General features: G+C 48.9%; 1 protein-coding gene across 1 annotated transcript; it reads left to right on the top strand.

The window, feature by feature from the left end:
* Positions 1 to 1137: 1137 nt before the first annotated feature.
* Positions 1138 to 15022, top strand: PGK1 (phosphoglycerate kinase 1). Its single transcript, XM_084268951.1, has 11 exons — positions 1138 to 1272; positions 3878 to 3928; positions 4600 to 4755; positions 4857 to 5001; positions 6692 to 6795; positions 7527 to 7646; positions 10982 to 11096; positions 11364 to 11543; positions 12457 to 12634; positions 12796 to 12894; positions 14546 to 15022. Exons 1-11 carry the CDS (start codon positions 1208 to 1210, stop codon positions 14584 to 14586), a joined length of 1254 nt encoding a protein of 417 aa, XP_084125077.1. The 5' UTR covers positions 1138 to 1207; the 3' UTR covers positions 14587 to 15022.
* Positions 15023 to 15877: the final 855 nt, after the last annotated feature.

Here is a 15877-nt window from a genome sequence, read left to right as displayed (position 1 = left end):
TTGCGTTGCCGCGTGACTTGGTTGAACTGATGGCTCCAGCCTGTCCTGGAGGTTTCTGAGGAGTCCTGCAGCAGGAAACTCCCGCTCTCTTGCCCCAGGCTAGATGTTTTCACCTGTCTGAGTTTGGCTCACTACATGTCTTTGTCTTTTGTTTCTTCTAAGTTCTTTCCTGCTGTAGACTGTTCCTCTGAGCCTGGCCTTGCTGTCAGCAGAGAACCAATCTGCCGGGCCTGCAGCTTGCCATCACCATTTCCTCAGCAGCACCTGCGTATGCAGCAAGCGTGGTAAGAGACACCCAGGGAGCAGAAAGGCCTAGCTGCCCTACGGGTAAAAGACAAAGGGCCGTGAGCTCCACTCTCGTGCAGCCCCGTGCTTCGCGTTGCGTTCCTTACGCTGTGTGGCACACTGCACGTGTACATACGTGTTCGGAAACGTACGCTTCCCAGGGCACACCGATCCCTCACAGCGGGAGGGTTTTCCCCGGCTGTCTTGAGAAGATGGATCTATCCACGTAGGTCCTTCATAAGCATCCCGGGATGTGTCCTTTCGGTGAGGTGCCAGCCCTGTGCCCTGGTGCCAGCAGCGGCTGGATCCCACCCAGCCGACCCCCGGGGAGCCACGAGCTATTAGTGTGGATGTTAGAGACGAGGGAGCGGGTCCGTGTCAGTGGAACCTGGCCAGGAGCTTCGGGAGGGAACACAGCAAGGGCTTGCTTCCAGGAGCCGGAGGAGTAAGGAGGCTGTGAGGCCAGGCGGGACCGTCACCTGAGCGTCCCCGGAGAAGCGCCGGGCACCCCGCGCTCACCGCTTCAGCTCTCCGGCCAACTGTATTTTGAAACTCGTGCCCAGATCTCCGCCTGCCTCCCGGGGCTCGGGGCTTGGCGGTGCGCGGAGGAAGCCTGTACGCACCCAGACACCCCAGAACCGGCCATAAGGCTCCAGCGCCGGCGACCCAGCCCGGCGGCGAGCGGCTGCGTGCGGGACGTGACCGGGCCTCCCGCCGCAGCCCGGCCTCTCGCGGGGGCGGGCGGCCGGCCGACAGGCAGGAGACCCGGCCAATAGCGAGGCGCAACTGGCAGGGCGGCCCAATCGGTGGCGGGCGGGGGCGGGGCGCGCCGGGTGCCGGGGGCGCTGGCGGCCGCTGCAGCAGAGTGCGGTCGGCGGCTGAGTGGAGCGGTGTGTCGGGTTGCGCTGTGCCGGTAGCAGACATGTCTCTCTCCAACAAACTCACCCTCGACAAGGTGGACGTGAAGGGCAAGCGAGTCGTCATGAGGTGCGGAGCCGGGGTTCGACCCACGCGTTGCAGCCGTGCGGTGAGGGGAGGAACGGCCCTGCCGGGTCCGGCCCTGCCCGGCGGCAGCAGTGCCTGGGGCCGCCGTTCGCGGTGCCCTTGCCCCGGGACTCGCCCGCAGCGCCAGCTGGGCCCCGCGCGGAGGGCGGGAGGCCGCGGGATGCGCGTGTGTGGTCTGGGAATGGGGTGCGAGGTGCATCTCCCGGGGGCTGAGGAGGCTGCGGAGCCGCCCGCGGCCTCCCGGGCCCCAGCGGGTGTCCTGCCCCGCCCTCCCCGCTGGGCCCGGGCAGGGCGCGGGCGGGTGGCGGGGCTCGGCGGGCTCCCCGCGGCCGGGGACGGCTGGGTTTCCGCGCAGCTTTGCGCGGGCAGCAGCAAGTCCTCTCTGCCCCGGGCGGGTCCCTCTGAGCCCGGCAAGTGATTTTCGGCGGCATTTTGGTTCCGGTTTCTTCCCGTGGTACGGCGGCTGCCGGAAAGGCTCCTTGCATCCCCAGCTCCCCATCAGAGAAACGTGTCTGGGTCCGTGTGGGAGGGCTGTGATTGACGGGGAGGAGTGTAAGTTCAGGCCTCGCTGGGCCCTGGCAGGGCTGAGATGGACGGTGTCCAGCATCGCCTGCCCGGGGATGGGCAGTCACTCTGCTGCCGCATGGGTCATCCGCGGGCTGTTGGAGGGGAGGCCAGCCGGGCTCCAGTACAGGAAAAATACGTTTCGCTCCCCAGCTCCCTTTTTCCTTCCTACAAATCCAGAAAGCATGACTTTTTTCTTATTAAAAAGTGAAAATATGGCTCTGGCCAGACACGCAAGTAAAATGTAATTCTGCTTTTTGCAGTAAGAGTGAAATTAATGCGTTCAGCATCCAAATCCCTAAAATAAGAACTTATAGCTTGCTTATAAACACCGGGGTCCGCTGTAAGCCTAGCATGGAATCGCTGCCAAGTGCTGGGAGATAAGGGCACTCAGCTGCATCGTGATACATCCTGCTCAAAATACTTTTATTGTGGGATTCTTTGTCCAAGGTCACCGTAAAATGACGGTGGGTAGGCAGGTGTCACCGAACTACAACTTCTCTTCCTGCAGCCTGTGCCAGACAACTTTTCCTTACGCTGCCTCTTGCCTTCTTTCGAAGTACTTCCCTAGAAATGCGATCACCAAAACCGTACAACAAAAGATCATCTTCTCTCTGTAACAGCAATTTTCCTCCATCTGTTTTTCCCTCTCCTGAGCTGCGTTACAGCCTACGCTGGGAGAGGAAGGGGTGGCCAGCTCCTGGTCTCTGAGGCACATACCTGCCTGCAGTTCTCTGAGCGAAGCAGTACACGAGGTGCCCATCTTTGTTCCCGCCCGCATCTCCTCTCCCCAGAGGACTCACCACGTGCTCTCCCTGCTACTCAAATCGAGACTTTTTGGGGTTTTTTTGTCTTGTATTCGCCATAATTTTGGCATCCTCCTACCCAGCTTATCTTCCAGGCCCAAAGCTGAAGCTTCGAGAGGGGCTGGGAATGGAGAGGAGAAAGGGTTTAAGAGGAGCTCAGGTTTCACGTGTGGCGCAGCGGGGTTGGGGGGGCGGAAGGGTGAGCTGGGTCTTTTGTAGTTCTGATGGCTCAGTAAATCACTGTTCTTTTACTCTCTCGCTTTAGAATAATGGCGTGATAATGGTCCTTTTCTTTCCCTTTTCTAGAATTAGTCCCCTCTGCTGCGGGGCTGCCGATTCGGTTTCTTTCTGCTCGGCTACCCCTGTTTCGCTGGCAGCTTTTGTTGTTCTTTCCATCTCTTTCTGGTGCTGAGCAGCCTACCAGAGAGACAAGCAACTCCCTGACTTCAGTTCAGTAGTAGCAATAAGGATGAAGGGTAACACTCTTTCCCTTTCCCGTCGATACCCTGTTGCAGCCGGTTGGATGCTCCCTCCCCCAGCCTGTGAGTAATTTCTGCCTGGGCGGCTCTTACGCAACGCCGCTTCCTGCTGCTGCTACTCAGCACATGGGCACAGGGTACGCTAGTGAGAGCGGCTGATGAAACTCCTCCCTTCCATCCCTTCCTCTGCCACGAGGTGACATCCAGACCCGCCCCAGGTCTTCCGGTGGGAATCCATAAGCTCCAGCACTGCAGCGGAGAGGAGACACTCGGAGTTGTGGGCAATGGCCGAGCAGCTGCGGCCAGTGGAGTGGTTTTGAGGCCTCATTAGTGAACACAGTGTCACTTTTCATTATTCGCTTCCTTTCCCTTGAAAGCTCCTAGTCGGTGGTCTGAGAGCTCGGAGCTTAAAGGCTGCAGGAAGCTTGTTCCATCTCAGTTTTAGTTCCTGCTTCAGCATCGTTTTCTATTGCGGTCGTGAGCGTTAGGATGTGTCGGTGGCATAGCTTACCTGAGCCCTTCTGCCAGTGTTTGCTCTCCATTTCTATTCTGTTATTACAAGCAGAAACGGCTAACAGCATCCTGGTTCAAAAGAGAACTTGTGTACAAGGCAGAGCTAAAATCTTACTCTAATTGTAACACTGCTTTTCTAGCCAGCGCCTTTACCAGCAGGTTCCCTCACTCTTGGTAAAGGAAATCTGTGGAGTATTTAATTTTATTGCTTTTTTTTTTTTTTAGGGTTGACTTCAATGTTCCAATGAAGGATCACAAAATAACCAACAATCAAAGGTGAGTCATAGTTCCCAACCCAGATGGAAGGCCCAAAGTCCATTTTCTCTCTGACTTATTCCAGTTCTGTTAGCAGTACCAGGAATGCTACTTTGATTAAGCTGTCATTGCTCATACCAGAATATTAAAGGTGTCTCACAGAAGGTCGTTACTTAAACCCCCTGCAGCTATTAGCAAACTACAGTAATTAGGAGATTGCTTCTCACTGTAGCTGCTGTGGGAAGCATACAGAAAAAGGCTCTTAGTTGTACAGAGCCTGAACTTCATTCTGTAAATACAGTTGAAGGGTTATGACCACTTCACATCCACCTCCCTTTGACTGTATGTGAAAACTTGCTGTATTTGTTTGTAGTATCCAGAAGACCTTCTGCTCCCTGGTTCCTTTGCTGTTGTTAACCTGTTGGCTGATGTTAGTGCAGCATGCCAAGGCAGAGGTTTAGAAACTGTGGTGTCTAATGTCCTTTGATAAGAGGTAGGCTGATCTGTGTGAACACTGGAGGTGGGGTGGACTTCTCAAGTAATGGTTCTGCCCAGCTCTTGTACTCCATTCCTGTTGTCATTTTTGAGGGGCAGCTCTCAGGGCTTTGGTGTGAGTGGTCATGAAGCCTGCTTGCCTGGTAAACTCTGCTTGTATCCCTTCTAATTGGTTCTGTTCTTCTCTGCCATTGCAGAATCAAGGCGGCTGTTCCTACAATCAAGCACTGCTTGGACCATGGAGCCAAGTCAGTGGTTTTGATGAGTCACCTGGGTCGCCCGGATGGTGTTCCTATGCCTGAAAAGTTCTCCTTGGCCCCAGTAGCTGTGGAGCTTAAAGCACTGATGGGCAGGTAAAGTAGAAGAGCAGCCCAGCATACATCAGGCCCTGTCAGTGGACCTGGATACTTTCCTTTCTGAAAGGTGGGATGACAGTGTATATCTTGTGTTGCAGGGAGGTCTTATTCCTGAAGGACTGTGTTGGTCCTGAGGTGGAGGCGGCCTGTGCTAATCCTGCAGCTGGCTCCATCATCCTGCTAGAGAACCTCCGATTCCACGTAGAAGAAGAAGGGAAAGGGAAGGATGCTTCAGGGAACAAGGTGAAAATTCAAATCTAGCTTTTCTGTGTGCCTGCTCTAGGTTTTGCTGCACGTTGACAAGGAGCCAGCAGCCTGTCTAAAATTTGGTTTATGAGTTTGCTTTCAGAAGGATGTCAGTTCTTCACCTCTCTGATCACTTGTACCATGCTGTAGAAAAGTGAGTCAAACATGGTGAATTTCCAAGATGAAACAGCTTAAGTGAAAGGATATAAGTGACTGCTGAAGGTGGCATGGTCTGTAAAAGAAGGAGATAATATTATGACCCCAGTGACAACAAACTGACACGTCCTCTTTGGTTATCTGAGTAATGTTTTAATATAATGGTTAAATGTTTTGAAATACTGGGATGTATCAAACCCTTTGATAAGCCTGTCTGTTCTCAGAAGTTCTCATCTAGAACCAGGCTGCCTTGCACCTCTGACATTTCCTTGAAGGTCAGGAGGAATGCTTGCTCCAGACAGCTGCTTTTCTTAGCGATGGTGACCCTGCTGAGTTCACACAGCCCTTGGCTCCTTTCAGATTCAGTGCGTGGAGTGGAATGCTGACATCGCATGGTGCCCTTTAAGGGCTGCCCTGGGACTCCTGTAGTTTAGGAACATAGCCCAGGGCACTAGTGAGCCTTTGGAGATGGCAATGAGAAACTGAGCAAGCCTGGAATTACTCACTGCTAGAACTGAAAGCTAATATAGAATATGGTGTCGGGGAGAAGAGTGAAGCAAGAATTAAATTTGCTTTGGGAAACAGTCCCTTGGTTTTGTGTGTTTCTGTTAATTCTCAGCTTATTTAGCTGGGTGTATGCACCAAAGCTGTGCTGAACCCAGCCACCATGTCTTAGAGTACCCTCCTGTGTCAATCCCATGGTGTGACGCCTGGGTGCTGATGGAGGCCTCACTTGGGATGGCAAGCTGGTAAAGCACTCAGAGAAGTGATCACTTGACTGCCAGGTCTTTAAGAGCAAGTGGCTGTGAAGTAGGTCTGAGCAGTCACTACTGTTCAGGTGAGCTCTGCTGAACTACAGGAGCTACATCCAAGCTCCAGGGTGCCTGAAGGATGGAGAAAAAGTCTTTTAACACCAATAACAGCTAATAATTACACCTGCTAATAGTTGCAGGTTCTTGCCCAGTATGTGCTAAGCTTATCTCTGGCTTTCCCATGTTGTCTGCTTTCGCTGTGGCCTGTTGCAGAGTGCAGGCTATTTATAAGTTAATCCTCAGTGTGGTTGCTAAATCAATCCTTTTACCTGTAGTGCTTGGAGACTGCGCTTGATTTGTTCAGTAAGTGAGCATGAGTTCCAGTCTCTTCTCTTCTCAGCACTGCTTGTCTCTGTAAGCAGTGCCTTACTTATGTTCACTGCACAAAGCTGGAAATGAGAGACAGAAAGGTTGGTGGTGCTGTAGTTTCTTCCTGCTCCATTGGCAGACTAGAAACTTGAAATGGGAACAGTCCTTAGGCCTGTAATAGCAGTCCCAGGGGGTTTAACATTGACTCGAAACCATTTAAACCTTTTTGATACTCCTACTGGACTGGGAAAGAACATATGAAATAGTGACCCACAGGATTAACTGATGAGTTTCTCCTGCTGACCATTCTTTGCTTTGGGTTTACCAGTCAAGTTGCTGACTTTGACTTTAGTTTCAGAATCAACTCTGTACCTGAATTGCACCAGTTTGACCTTTTTTTCTCTTCTTAGATCAAGGCTGATTCTGGGAAAGTGGAGGCTTTCAGAGCCTCTCTTTCTAAACTGGGAGATGTCTATGTCAATGATGCTTTTGGAACTGCCCACCGAGCTCACAGGTGTGTATCCATTTTCCTTCCACAGGCAGAGCTAACTGCAGAATGACATCTGCTGTGGAAACACAGCTTTGCCCTCAAGGAGTGATCACTTCCTCTTGGGTTTATCCCATTTTCATTCTGCTGTGTTTGTTCCTGCGTAACGGATTTAGTGGAGGTAGCTGTCAATTGTGTATGCTCTTTGAAGCTTGCCTCTGGGGACAGGAGACAGCTGAAACTGAAGAATTGAATTGACTTTTTATTTTTAGGCTTTGAAGATAAAAAATTTACTTGCTTGGGACTGTTAAAAGTTGTCTGCAACTAGAGCAGAACTTTTTTCTGGAAAAACTGATAGCTCCAGATTGATTGTTCTCAGGGAATGTGTTTAGATGTGTGTACTTGGAAACTCAGGTCATCCTCTTTGAGCTTGATTTCATAATCCAGCACTACTGGAGAGAGACATCTCTGCTCTTGCTGTGCTTACTTGTCCCTCAGCGTTCTGGATCGCTGGTTAGTACTGCCAGTGTCGTGTGTATCAATGTGCTGGTACAGACAGTCTGAGGAGGTAAGCAGGCACAGCCATCTTGCCAGGCTAGGAAAACAAAAAACTTGTGCTTGTTTTCATGCAGGTAGTAGCTGTTCTCATTGCTGCAGCCGACTAAGGGATCAGCTTTACAATGCTGTGAGACGCAGGGGTGTCTGGACCTGTACTGATAGAAATCTGTTCCTTTCCTCACTCTCCCTTTGTTCTGCAGCTCCATGGTAGGTGTCAATCTGCCTCAAAAGGCGGCTGGCTTCCTGATGAAGAAGGAACTGGATTATTTTGCTAAGGCCCTAGAGAGTCCGGAGAGGCCCTTCTTGGCAATTCTTGGAGGGTAAGACTCAAGATCACACTGACTCTGTGTTTCTCTGTAACTCCTCTGTGAAATCAAAAAGCGATTTTGTCTGGATTCAGATCAGTCAGTGCTTTCCTTTTAACTGTACCCATCATGCCAGTTTGTTGGTAAGTCCCAAGATCTCTGTAAAACGGGCATTAGAGGGAAGCTAACTTACCACGTCCGCTCTCATGGTATCAGGGTCTGAGCTAGTCCGCAGCAGTTGGTTGTAGAGATGAACCAGAAGAGCTGTTAGATACACACGATGGCCCTGGAACACTGTCAGTGACCTTTCCTCCACAGTTCAGAGTACAGGCATCCCGCAGGCTCAGCACTCTGTAAATTGACACGATCTGTCGTTATGCAACAGTGACCTACTGTAGCTGGCTGGGCCACTGCTCTTCCACAGCACTTAGTGTGCAAAGAAACCTGAAGGTGCAAATCCAAGTGGCTGCTTCTGTGCAGAAATAATTCCCCATTGCCCCTGGTTTTTGTCACGTCTGTACCCAGTTTAGCACTGTAGTTCTGTGATAGTGTATTTCAGTTCATCAGGTCAATTAAAATCCTTTGCTAAGTAACACAAAGCTTGGACACAGTAGCATTCTCATAGTCTTGCTAGAAGATCATGGCTTATTAAACCCATAAATGTGTTCTTGAGAAGCAGTATTCAGTTCTTGCTTAAAATTTTAGGCTTTTTCTCTGACCTTGGTTACACTGAGCAGTGCTTTTTTCTTTTCCTGAGTACCCTGCCAAGGTTTACAGCCACAGTGACCCAGCAGTAAGTGCAATATGCTCCTCGTGGCCTGTGATGGAAGTTGCAGGAGAAGGGAAAGTTTGTCAGTTTGTTGCCTGATCAGATGTTTTGAGTTAGAGCAGCAGCCAGGATGCTGAAATGTTGAAATCTCAGGCCTGTTAGGAAAGCCTGGAAGTGGTGTGAAGCCTGTGGGAAAGAAATAGCCTTTTTTGAGAGGTTCATGTCCCAGGCTAAGAGCTTGATATTGAACCCCCTGTGTGGCCAGGGACCGATGAATTACAGCTGTGTCTTTGTGAGTTGCAGGAGGAGCTCTGAGAGCAGTTCAGAGCCAGAAAACATATTTATCTGTTTGAAAACAATACAGTTCCACTGGCAGTTCAGCTGGGTCCTAGGTGGGATGGCAAGTCGAGCAATCCCTCTTGTACCAGAGGGAAGTCTGGTACATGGAACCACATGCTTTGAAGCTGCATGTGGTTCAGCTGCAGGTTTGGTTCTGCTTTTATATAACAAAATTGGGCTAGAAGATGAGCTGAGGACATCTGTACTAACAGGAATAAGCTAGTTAAATGAAATGTGTTGGCAAAGAAAGTGCCAGCAGCAGGGTATGCGGGAGGGAAAGAAATAAAAATCTGATTTGTCTTCTCATGTCTCCCTTTGCGTGGAGCTGCTCGTGGCAGGATGGGCCCTGCAGGGCCCATTTCGCTGTGGCTCTGTCCCATCCCACCAGCATTTCTCTGCCAGTTCAGTTCCCACAGTTGTAGCAGCATGACACCAAGTTGAGTGGTGTGGTTGACACACCAGAAGGACAGGAAGCCATCCAGAGGGATCTTGACAGGCTGGAAAGCTGGGCCAGGGTGAACCTAATGAGGTACAACACTGCCAAGTGTCAGGTGTTGCACTTGGGCCAGAGGAATCCCAGACATAGATACAGACTGGGAGAGGAGCTCCTGGGGAGCAGCCCTGCTGAGAAGGACCTGGGGTTCTGGTGGATGAGAAACTCCACATGAGCCAGCAGTGGCTCTTGCAGCTCGGAAGGGCGATGGGAGCCTGGGCTCCATCAGCAGAGGGGTGGCAGCAGGGACAGGGAGGGGACTGTCCCTCTCCGCTCTGCCCTCAGGAGGCCCTAGCTGGAGTCCTGTGTCCAGAGCTGGGGCCCCAGTACAGGAAAGATGTGGGGCTGTTGGAGAGGGTTCAGAGGAGCCACAGCAATGATCAGAGGGCTGGAGCAGCTCCGCTATGAAGAGAGGCTGAGGGAGCTGGGCTTGTTCAGCCTGGAGAAGAGAAGGCTGTGGGGGGACCTCATTGCAGCCTTCCCGTCCCTGAGGGGAGTAGAGGAACAGGAGGGGAATCAACTTTTTAAAAGGATAGATGATGGCAGGATAAGGGGGATAGATTAAAGCTGAAGGAGGGAAGGGTTAGATGAGATATTAGGGGGGAAGTTCTTTACAGAGAGCGGTGAGGGGCTGGAACAGGCTGCCCAGAGGGGTGGTGGATGCCCCATCCCTGGGGGTGTTCAAGGCCAGGTTGGATGGGGCCCTGCGCAACCTTACCTAGATCATGCCTGAAGGTTGGTGGCCCTGTGTGTGGCAGGGGGTTAGAACTGTGTGATCCTTGGGGTCCCTTCCAACTCAGACCATTCTATGATTAGCAGCTTCATGGCATAAACTGGGATTGGTGGCAGGTTCGTACCAGAGCTCTCCATGGTCACTAAGGTTGCATTTGCAGGGGCAATACCTAATTCTTATGGTTAGGTCTGAAAGCATTTTATCAATGAAATTCATAACATTATCTCTGTTTCAGAGGTAAGGAAACTAAAGCAAGAAGAGGAAACAGTCTTGCCTGATGTTACAGGGCATGGTCAAACTAAGACTACAGTGCAAGTCTCCTGAGTGCCAGCCTAGGGCTTTAGCTCAGAGATGTTTCCGAAGGTCTTCTATGAAGCTTTTAGACAGGGGACTGGTGCCTATTTACTTTCTCCTTTGCATTCCTGTTTAAAGTAATTTTGGCATTGTTGTTGCATTATCATTTGCACCTTTTGCCAGAAGCAGTTGTCTCTTTTGGGCAGGGCAGTTCTGTATCACAGATCATTCTTGCAGTTGGAAGTTGTACAATGAGCGTGGTGTGGTACCAGATCAAGACAGGTTACAGGAGCTGGGTGCGTGGCAGCTGGTGCAGACGATCCAAGGTTGGGCAGTGGGGGTGAATGGCAGTGCTCTGATCACTGCTCTGCCTTGCTGGACAGTCAGGGGAAATCAGGAGGTTTATATTTAAACAGGAAAAAACTAAAGGGCTGAACAATGCTCTTAAAAGTTGATTTTAATGCTGGCCTGCTAAGTGGCCAAACTCCCTTTCTGCCCACTCCCAACAGCTCCTTTGCTGGATCATTCTCAGTGTCCTTGACATGCAACAATTGTGATACTGCCAGTACTGAACAGCAGTTATTAAATCTGCTTCAGTCCAAGGTGTCCCTGTAAGGCTTCATGCTGTCTTAGCTAAAAACTACTAGAGAGCAAGTTCTGCCTGAGGCGCTGTGGGCAGTGGCCATGTTATTCACTCTTTCTCATTTTTTCTCTCTTGCCAGAGCCAAAGTTCAGGATAAGATCCAGCTGATCAGTAACATGCTGGATAAGGTCAATGAGATGATCATTGGTGGTGGAATGGCGTTCACCTTCCTCAAAGTGATCAACAACATGGAGGTATGAAAAGAGAAATTCCCTGTCTGCTCCTAGTGAGGAATATGGTCAGAATGTCCCTCATGTATTCTGCTATTAAGAAGTTGCTGTCGTGTCCCTGTAAGAGCAGGGAGCCCTGAGAAGGTGCTTGACAATCACTTTTCAAAAATCAGATCACTGCCTGTGTCTAGCTTAGGTGCTTGAAGAAAATGCTCCTTCCAGCGTTGCTGTAGGACTATTCGGTTTGACTGCTGCTGGTCTCTTCTCACTTTTCCCAAATCATTTCTCTAGATTGGCAACTCTCTATTTGATGAAGAGGGATCAAAAATTGTCAAGGACCTGATGGCCAAGGCAGAGAAGAATGGTGTGAAGATTACTCTGCCTGTTGACTTCATCACTGCGGACAAATTTGATGAGCATGCGCAGACTGGGGAAGCCACAGTGGCTTCAGGCATTCCTGCTGGCTGGATGGTAGGTGTTAATAGGCAAGGGATAAAGGAAGATCATCAGTGGGGTAGGAATGACACCTCTTAAAGGAGCAGGGAGAGGAATTGTGGTCCTTTGCAAACATTTCTGAAGGCTGTCAAGCTGCCTAGAGTTTTAATGGTTTAATGAAACTGAAGCCCCCTGCTCTGTCCCAAATTTTTAAATCTGAAGTAGCTTTTGTAAGATTTGGATTAAAACAAGAACATTCTTCTAAAACCTTCAGATCTGAATGCAGTAGAAATATATTTTTTTTTTTTATGGGAATTTAAGTAGAGTCAGCAGCAAGGCTTTGAGCCTCTGGCATTGGTTTAAAAATGACTGGCTTGTCCTAGGCAGATCAGTACCACACCAGACTCCATCCTATCACAGCAGCTGCCGGCAGATCTCTCTGTTGCCCAGTGTTCAGTATATACAGAGAAACCCAGTACTGTGTCCAGAGCTGGGACACACAATACAAGAAAGATGTGGGACTGGTGGAGAGGGTTCAGAGGAGGCCACGAAGATGATCAGAGGGCTGGAGCAGCTCCCCCATGAAGAGAGGCTGAGGGAGCTGGGCTTGTTCAGCCTGGAGAAGAGAAGGCTGTGGGGGGACCTCATTGCAGCCTTCCAGTCCCTGAAAGGAGCAGAGGAACAGGAGGGGAATCAGCTTTTTAAAAGGGTAGAGAATGTGGCAGGACAAGGGGGATGGAGTGAAGCCGAAGGAGGGAAGGGTTAGATGAGGTATTGGGGGAAGTTCTTTACAGAGAGAGTGGTGAGGGGCTGGAACAGGCTGCCCAGAGAGGGGGTGGATGCCCCATCCCTGGGGGTGTTCAAGGCCAGGTTGGACGGGGCCCTGGGCAACCTTGTGCAGATCCATGAGATGAGGGTGGGCAGTCAGTGTGTCTGTGGCTTCTCTTAGGGCTTGGACTGTGGCCCTGAAAGTGTGAAGAAGTTTGTTGAAGTTGTGGGAAGAGCCAAGCAAATTGTGTGGAATGGTCCAGTCGGTGTCTTTGAGTGGGACAAGTTTGCCAAAGGAACCAAAGCCCTGATGGATAAAGTGGTGGAAGTAACTGGAAAGGGCAGCATCACCATCATTGGTAAGTAGCTGTGTGTCAGTTCTTGATTTGCTGAATGCAACTGTCTTATGTATGAATGCCAAGTATTTGGGAGGGAGCAGGGCTGGCCCTTCGCAAGGCTGTGGCACTTCAGCTGAACAAAATCTGAATTTCTTCTGTGACACGTTGACTTTGTGCTGCAGGTGGTGGAGATACAGCTACTTGCTGTGCAAAGTGGAACACTGAGGATAAAGTGAGCCACGTCAGCACGGGAGGTGGTGCCAGCCTGGAACTGCTAGAGGGTAACTGTTCTCTTTTTAACTTCTCTGAGCGAATCAGGTAGTTCTGGGTGCTTTATATCTGATGATATTCCAGAATGCATAACAACAGAGGGAATATATCTTTTCTGTTCCACCGATGAGCTCTCCATTACCCTTCTGTAGTCTTCCTAGAGGAGGAGAGGAAAGAAAATGGAGTATTGATGCAAACAACACAGCCTGCCGCTCCCCAAATGCTGGAATAGAAAATAAAATGGCCTTGAGAGCAGGCTCTGTTTTGTAGATGATTGATCCCCTGAGACATGGTAACCAGACTCTTTCAAATGCCCAGTTTCTGTTAGGGAAACCTCATCAGAATAGTCTCCAGGTTTTGGCAGTAGTCTCCTTTCCAGCGATGTTTGATATTCCCTGGTTTTGGGGAGCCCTCTGGTGACTGCTTAGGGACCTGCACGAGGATGCTTGGGATTCAAAATGGTGAGAATTTACAGGCTGCTTCTAACGAGTTGCATTGTACTCTAAATGAGTTTTCATTTCCTCTGGTAATTAGCTGTTTCCCAATATGTGTAAATTATCTAATGCTGTCAACTTCTCCGTGGAAGAGAAACTGCAGTAAACTGCGTTGCAGCTGTGGGTTTCCAGCAGTTCCATGTGAGACAGAGCTTTTGTTTCTGTTGCCTAGGGAGTGATGGGAAAGGGAAAGAATGCAGATCGCTGGAAAGAAACCCTGTGCAACTGATGTATTCAGAAGGACAAACTTGTCTAAGTTTTGGCCCAAAATGTGGGTTTGTGTGTGATCTTTTAAATGTAACGGAAGTCTAGCTAATTAGAAAAGCTTCTGAAGATTAAAAAAAAAAAAAAAGGCTAAAGAAACCCAGCAAAACTAGTGAGTTGTGAACAGTGTTAAAATTCAGTACTGCCACACAGCTCGAGCATTAGAAGGGAGGTTTTCTGAAGGAAGAAAAACCAGAAAACCAACCTAAACCAGAATAGTCTCCCTTCATTATTAAACTAGGACAAAATGCTTTAGAAAACATTGCATTTTAATAATAACACTCAAAGATGAGCATACTCGTTGCTTCCATCAGTTGGAATGAGGCTTGTAAATATCTAGACCTGGGTGTTTCAGTCACAGTAAAACTCCTGAGACTTGTTAGGAGGCTTTGCTGCTTTTTCTTAATTCATTCTTCAAATTTCCACCACACACTCCAAAATTCAATTTACGCGCCACTAGGGATTGACAAAAGTATGCAGCAACTCCCTAGATCCACTCAAGTGTCTGTTTGCCATCAAACTTCATGGAAAAAGATCTTTTGGTGTTTGGATCTGGCCCGAGCAGAGACTTGGATAGGAATTTACCATTACTGTTAATTGAGAATTGATGACTGTGGTACGTTAAGAATCTGCTGACATACGAGCGCAGCTGTGCTCTGGATACTTGCTGCAGCCCGAATAAGTACATACTGTGTGGAACAGCTTAAATGTAACCCATATGCTTTTAACATACACTCCTGCTGATGACAACTGTGGATGTAGAGCCAAGCTCTGCCAGTTTGAACCTATAATTTCTGACTTTTTTTTTTAATGGTGCAATTGCAAGTGTAAAACCTAGCTGTTTGAGGGCAGAGGGGTTCTTAACTCTATTGGTGATGATTTATTTTATTTTAACTGCTAACAGGGAAGGTTCTTCCCGGTGTGGATGCCTTGAGCAGTGTGTAGAGAAGAAGACTCGTCCCACTTCCTGGTCCTGTGCACAGCCCCTGAGATTCAACACTTCAGCGCTTCTGTATTTCAACTCTGCGATAGGCAGACCACAGAATAGAAACCCCAACTGGACAGGGTTTGGAGAGAAGACAGCAGAGAGCTTTTACAACTGCAGTTGCTATGATGTGGATTTGTCCACTGTTCTCCCACTTGAATTAACGTAGTGAGTTTAAACTGTTGTTGTGAATTTAGAGTGTATATATTTATATTTTGCCTTTTCAAAGAGATTAATCCCTGTTAGACATGTCTGTTTCTCAGAAAGGAGTGCACTGTTTAGCTTCAATGTTCTTAGCAGGCATTTTCATCACATGACACGGTTCAGAAACAAGAGAGGACTCCAGTTTTTTGGAGGCTGATTGTAATAGCTGCTGAATAAACATATTTAAAGTGCTCCCAGTTTGTATATGGTCCTTCTTTCAGAATTTTAGTATAGCTTACATTAAAATTTCCTAGCAGCAGGAGTCAGAGACATTTTCCTTTTTGTGTTAATTGCATTTGTAACTATCCTTCGATTTTTGTCCTGTGGATCTATAAGCAGCCAGTCACCAAAGTGAATTTTATTGGTAAGGAAGTAAATTGTTACAGATGTGCTGTTAAAAATTCCATGCCATCAAGTAATAAAATAAGATGAATTTTCGAATGTGCAAATCTAGTAAAAAGAAGAGCAAATTTGAAAGTGCTTCTCACATAGAGAACTCTCCTCGTAGGCAACTATGTCTCTAATATGAATATAGCTGAAACTTTGAAGCTAGAGGCAGGTAAAGACCGAGTCCCAAGCAAACAGAACTGCAATGAGCCTTTGCTCAAGTTTGTGATCCTAAAAAAGCACTGAAACTAGTAAAATCACACAGCTGGACAACTAGGTTTGTGTGTTTGGCTTAAGTGCATCACAACTGCAAGCACTGTTGGTGGAGAACCACCAACACCATGCATATGTATGCAGTTAGGATTTCCATTTTGACTGTTGTGTGTTGGTTGGCTCCTATGCTTGCTGCAGGACCCAGATGTGAGCACAGGGTGGCTCTAAACCAAACCCAGGACCACTCCAAACTCAAGACTGGCTTCCAAGCATCCAGAAGTGTGTTTTGGGTGATGTAAAAAGTGATGGCTCTGCTTGTAAGAACCATAAGGAAGCGGTTGTGCTCCAGCTGAACTGGTTGTGTATCATCCTGCTGTATCAGAGAAAAGTCAAGCAGTATAAAGCAGCAATTGCCTGTGTTTATTCCTAGTGAATTCCCAGCAGCAG

Source organism: Gallinula chloropus, assembly GCF_964237585.1.
Source record: "Gallinula chloropus genome assembly, chromosome: 11".
Lineage (NCBI taxonomy): Eukaryota > Metazoa > Chordata > Aves > Gruiformes > Rallidae > Gallinula > Gallinula chloropus.
Note: the sequence above shows the minus strand (reverse complement) of the source record. Positions and strands in the feature narration are given on the sequence as shown.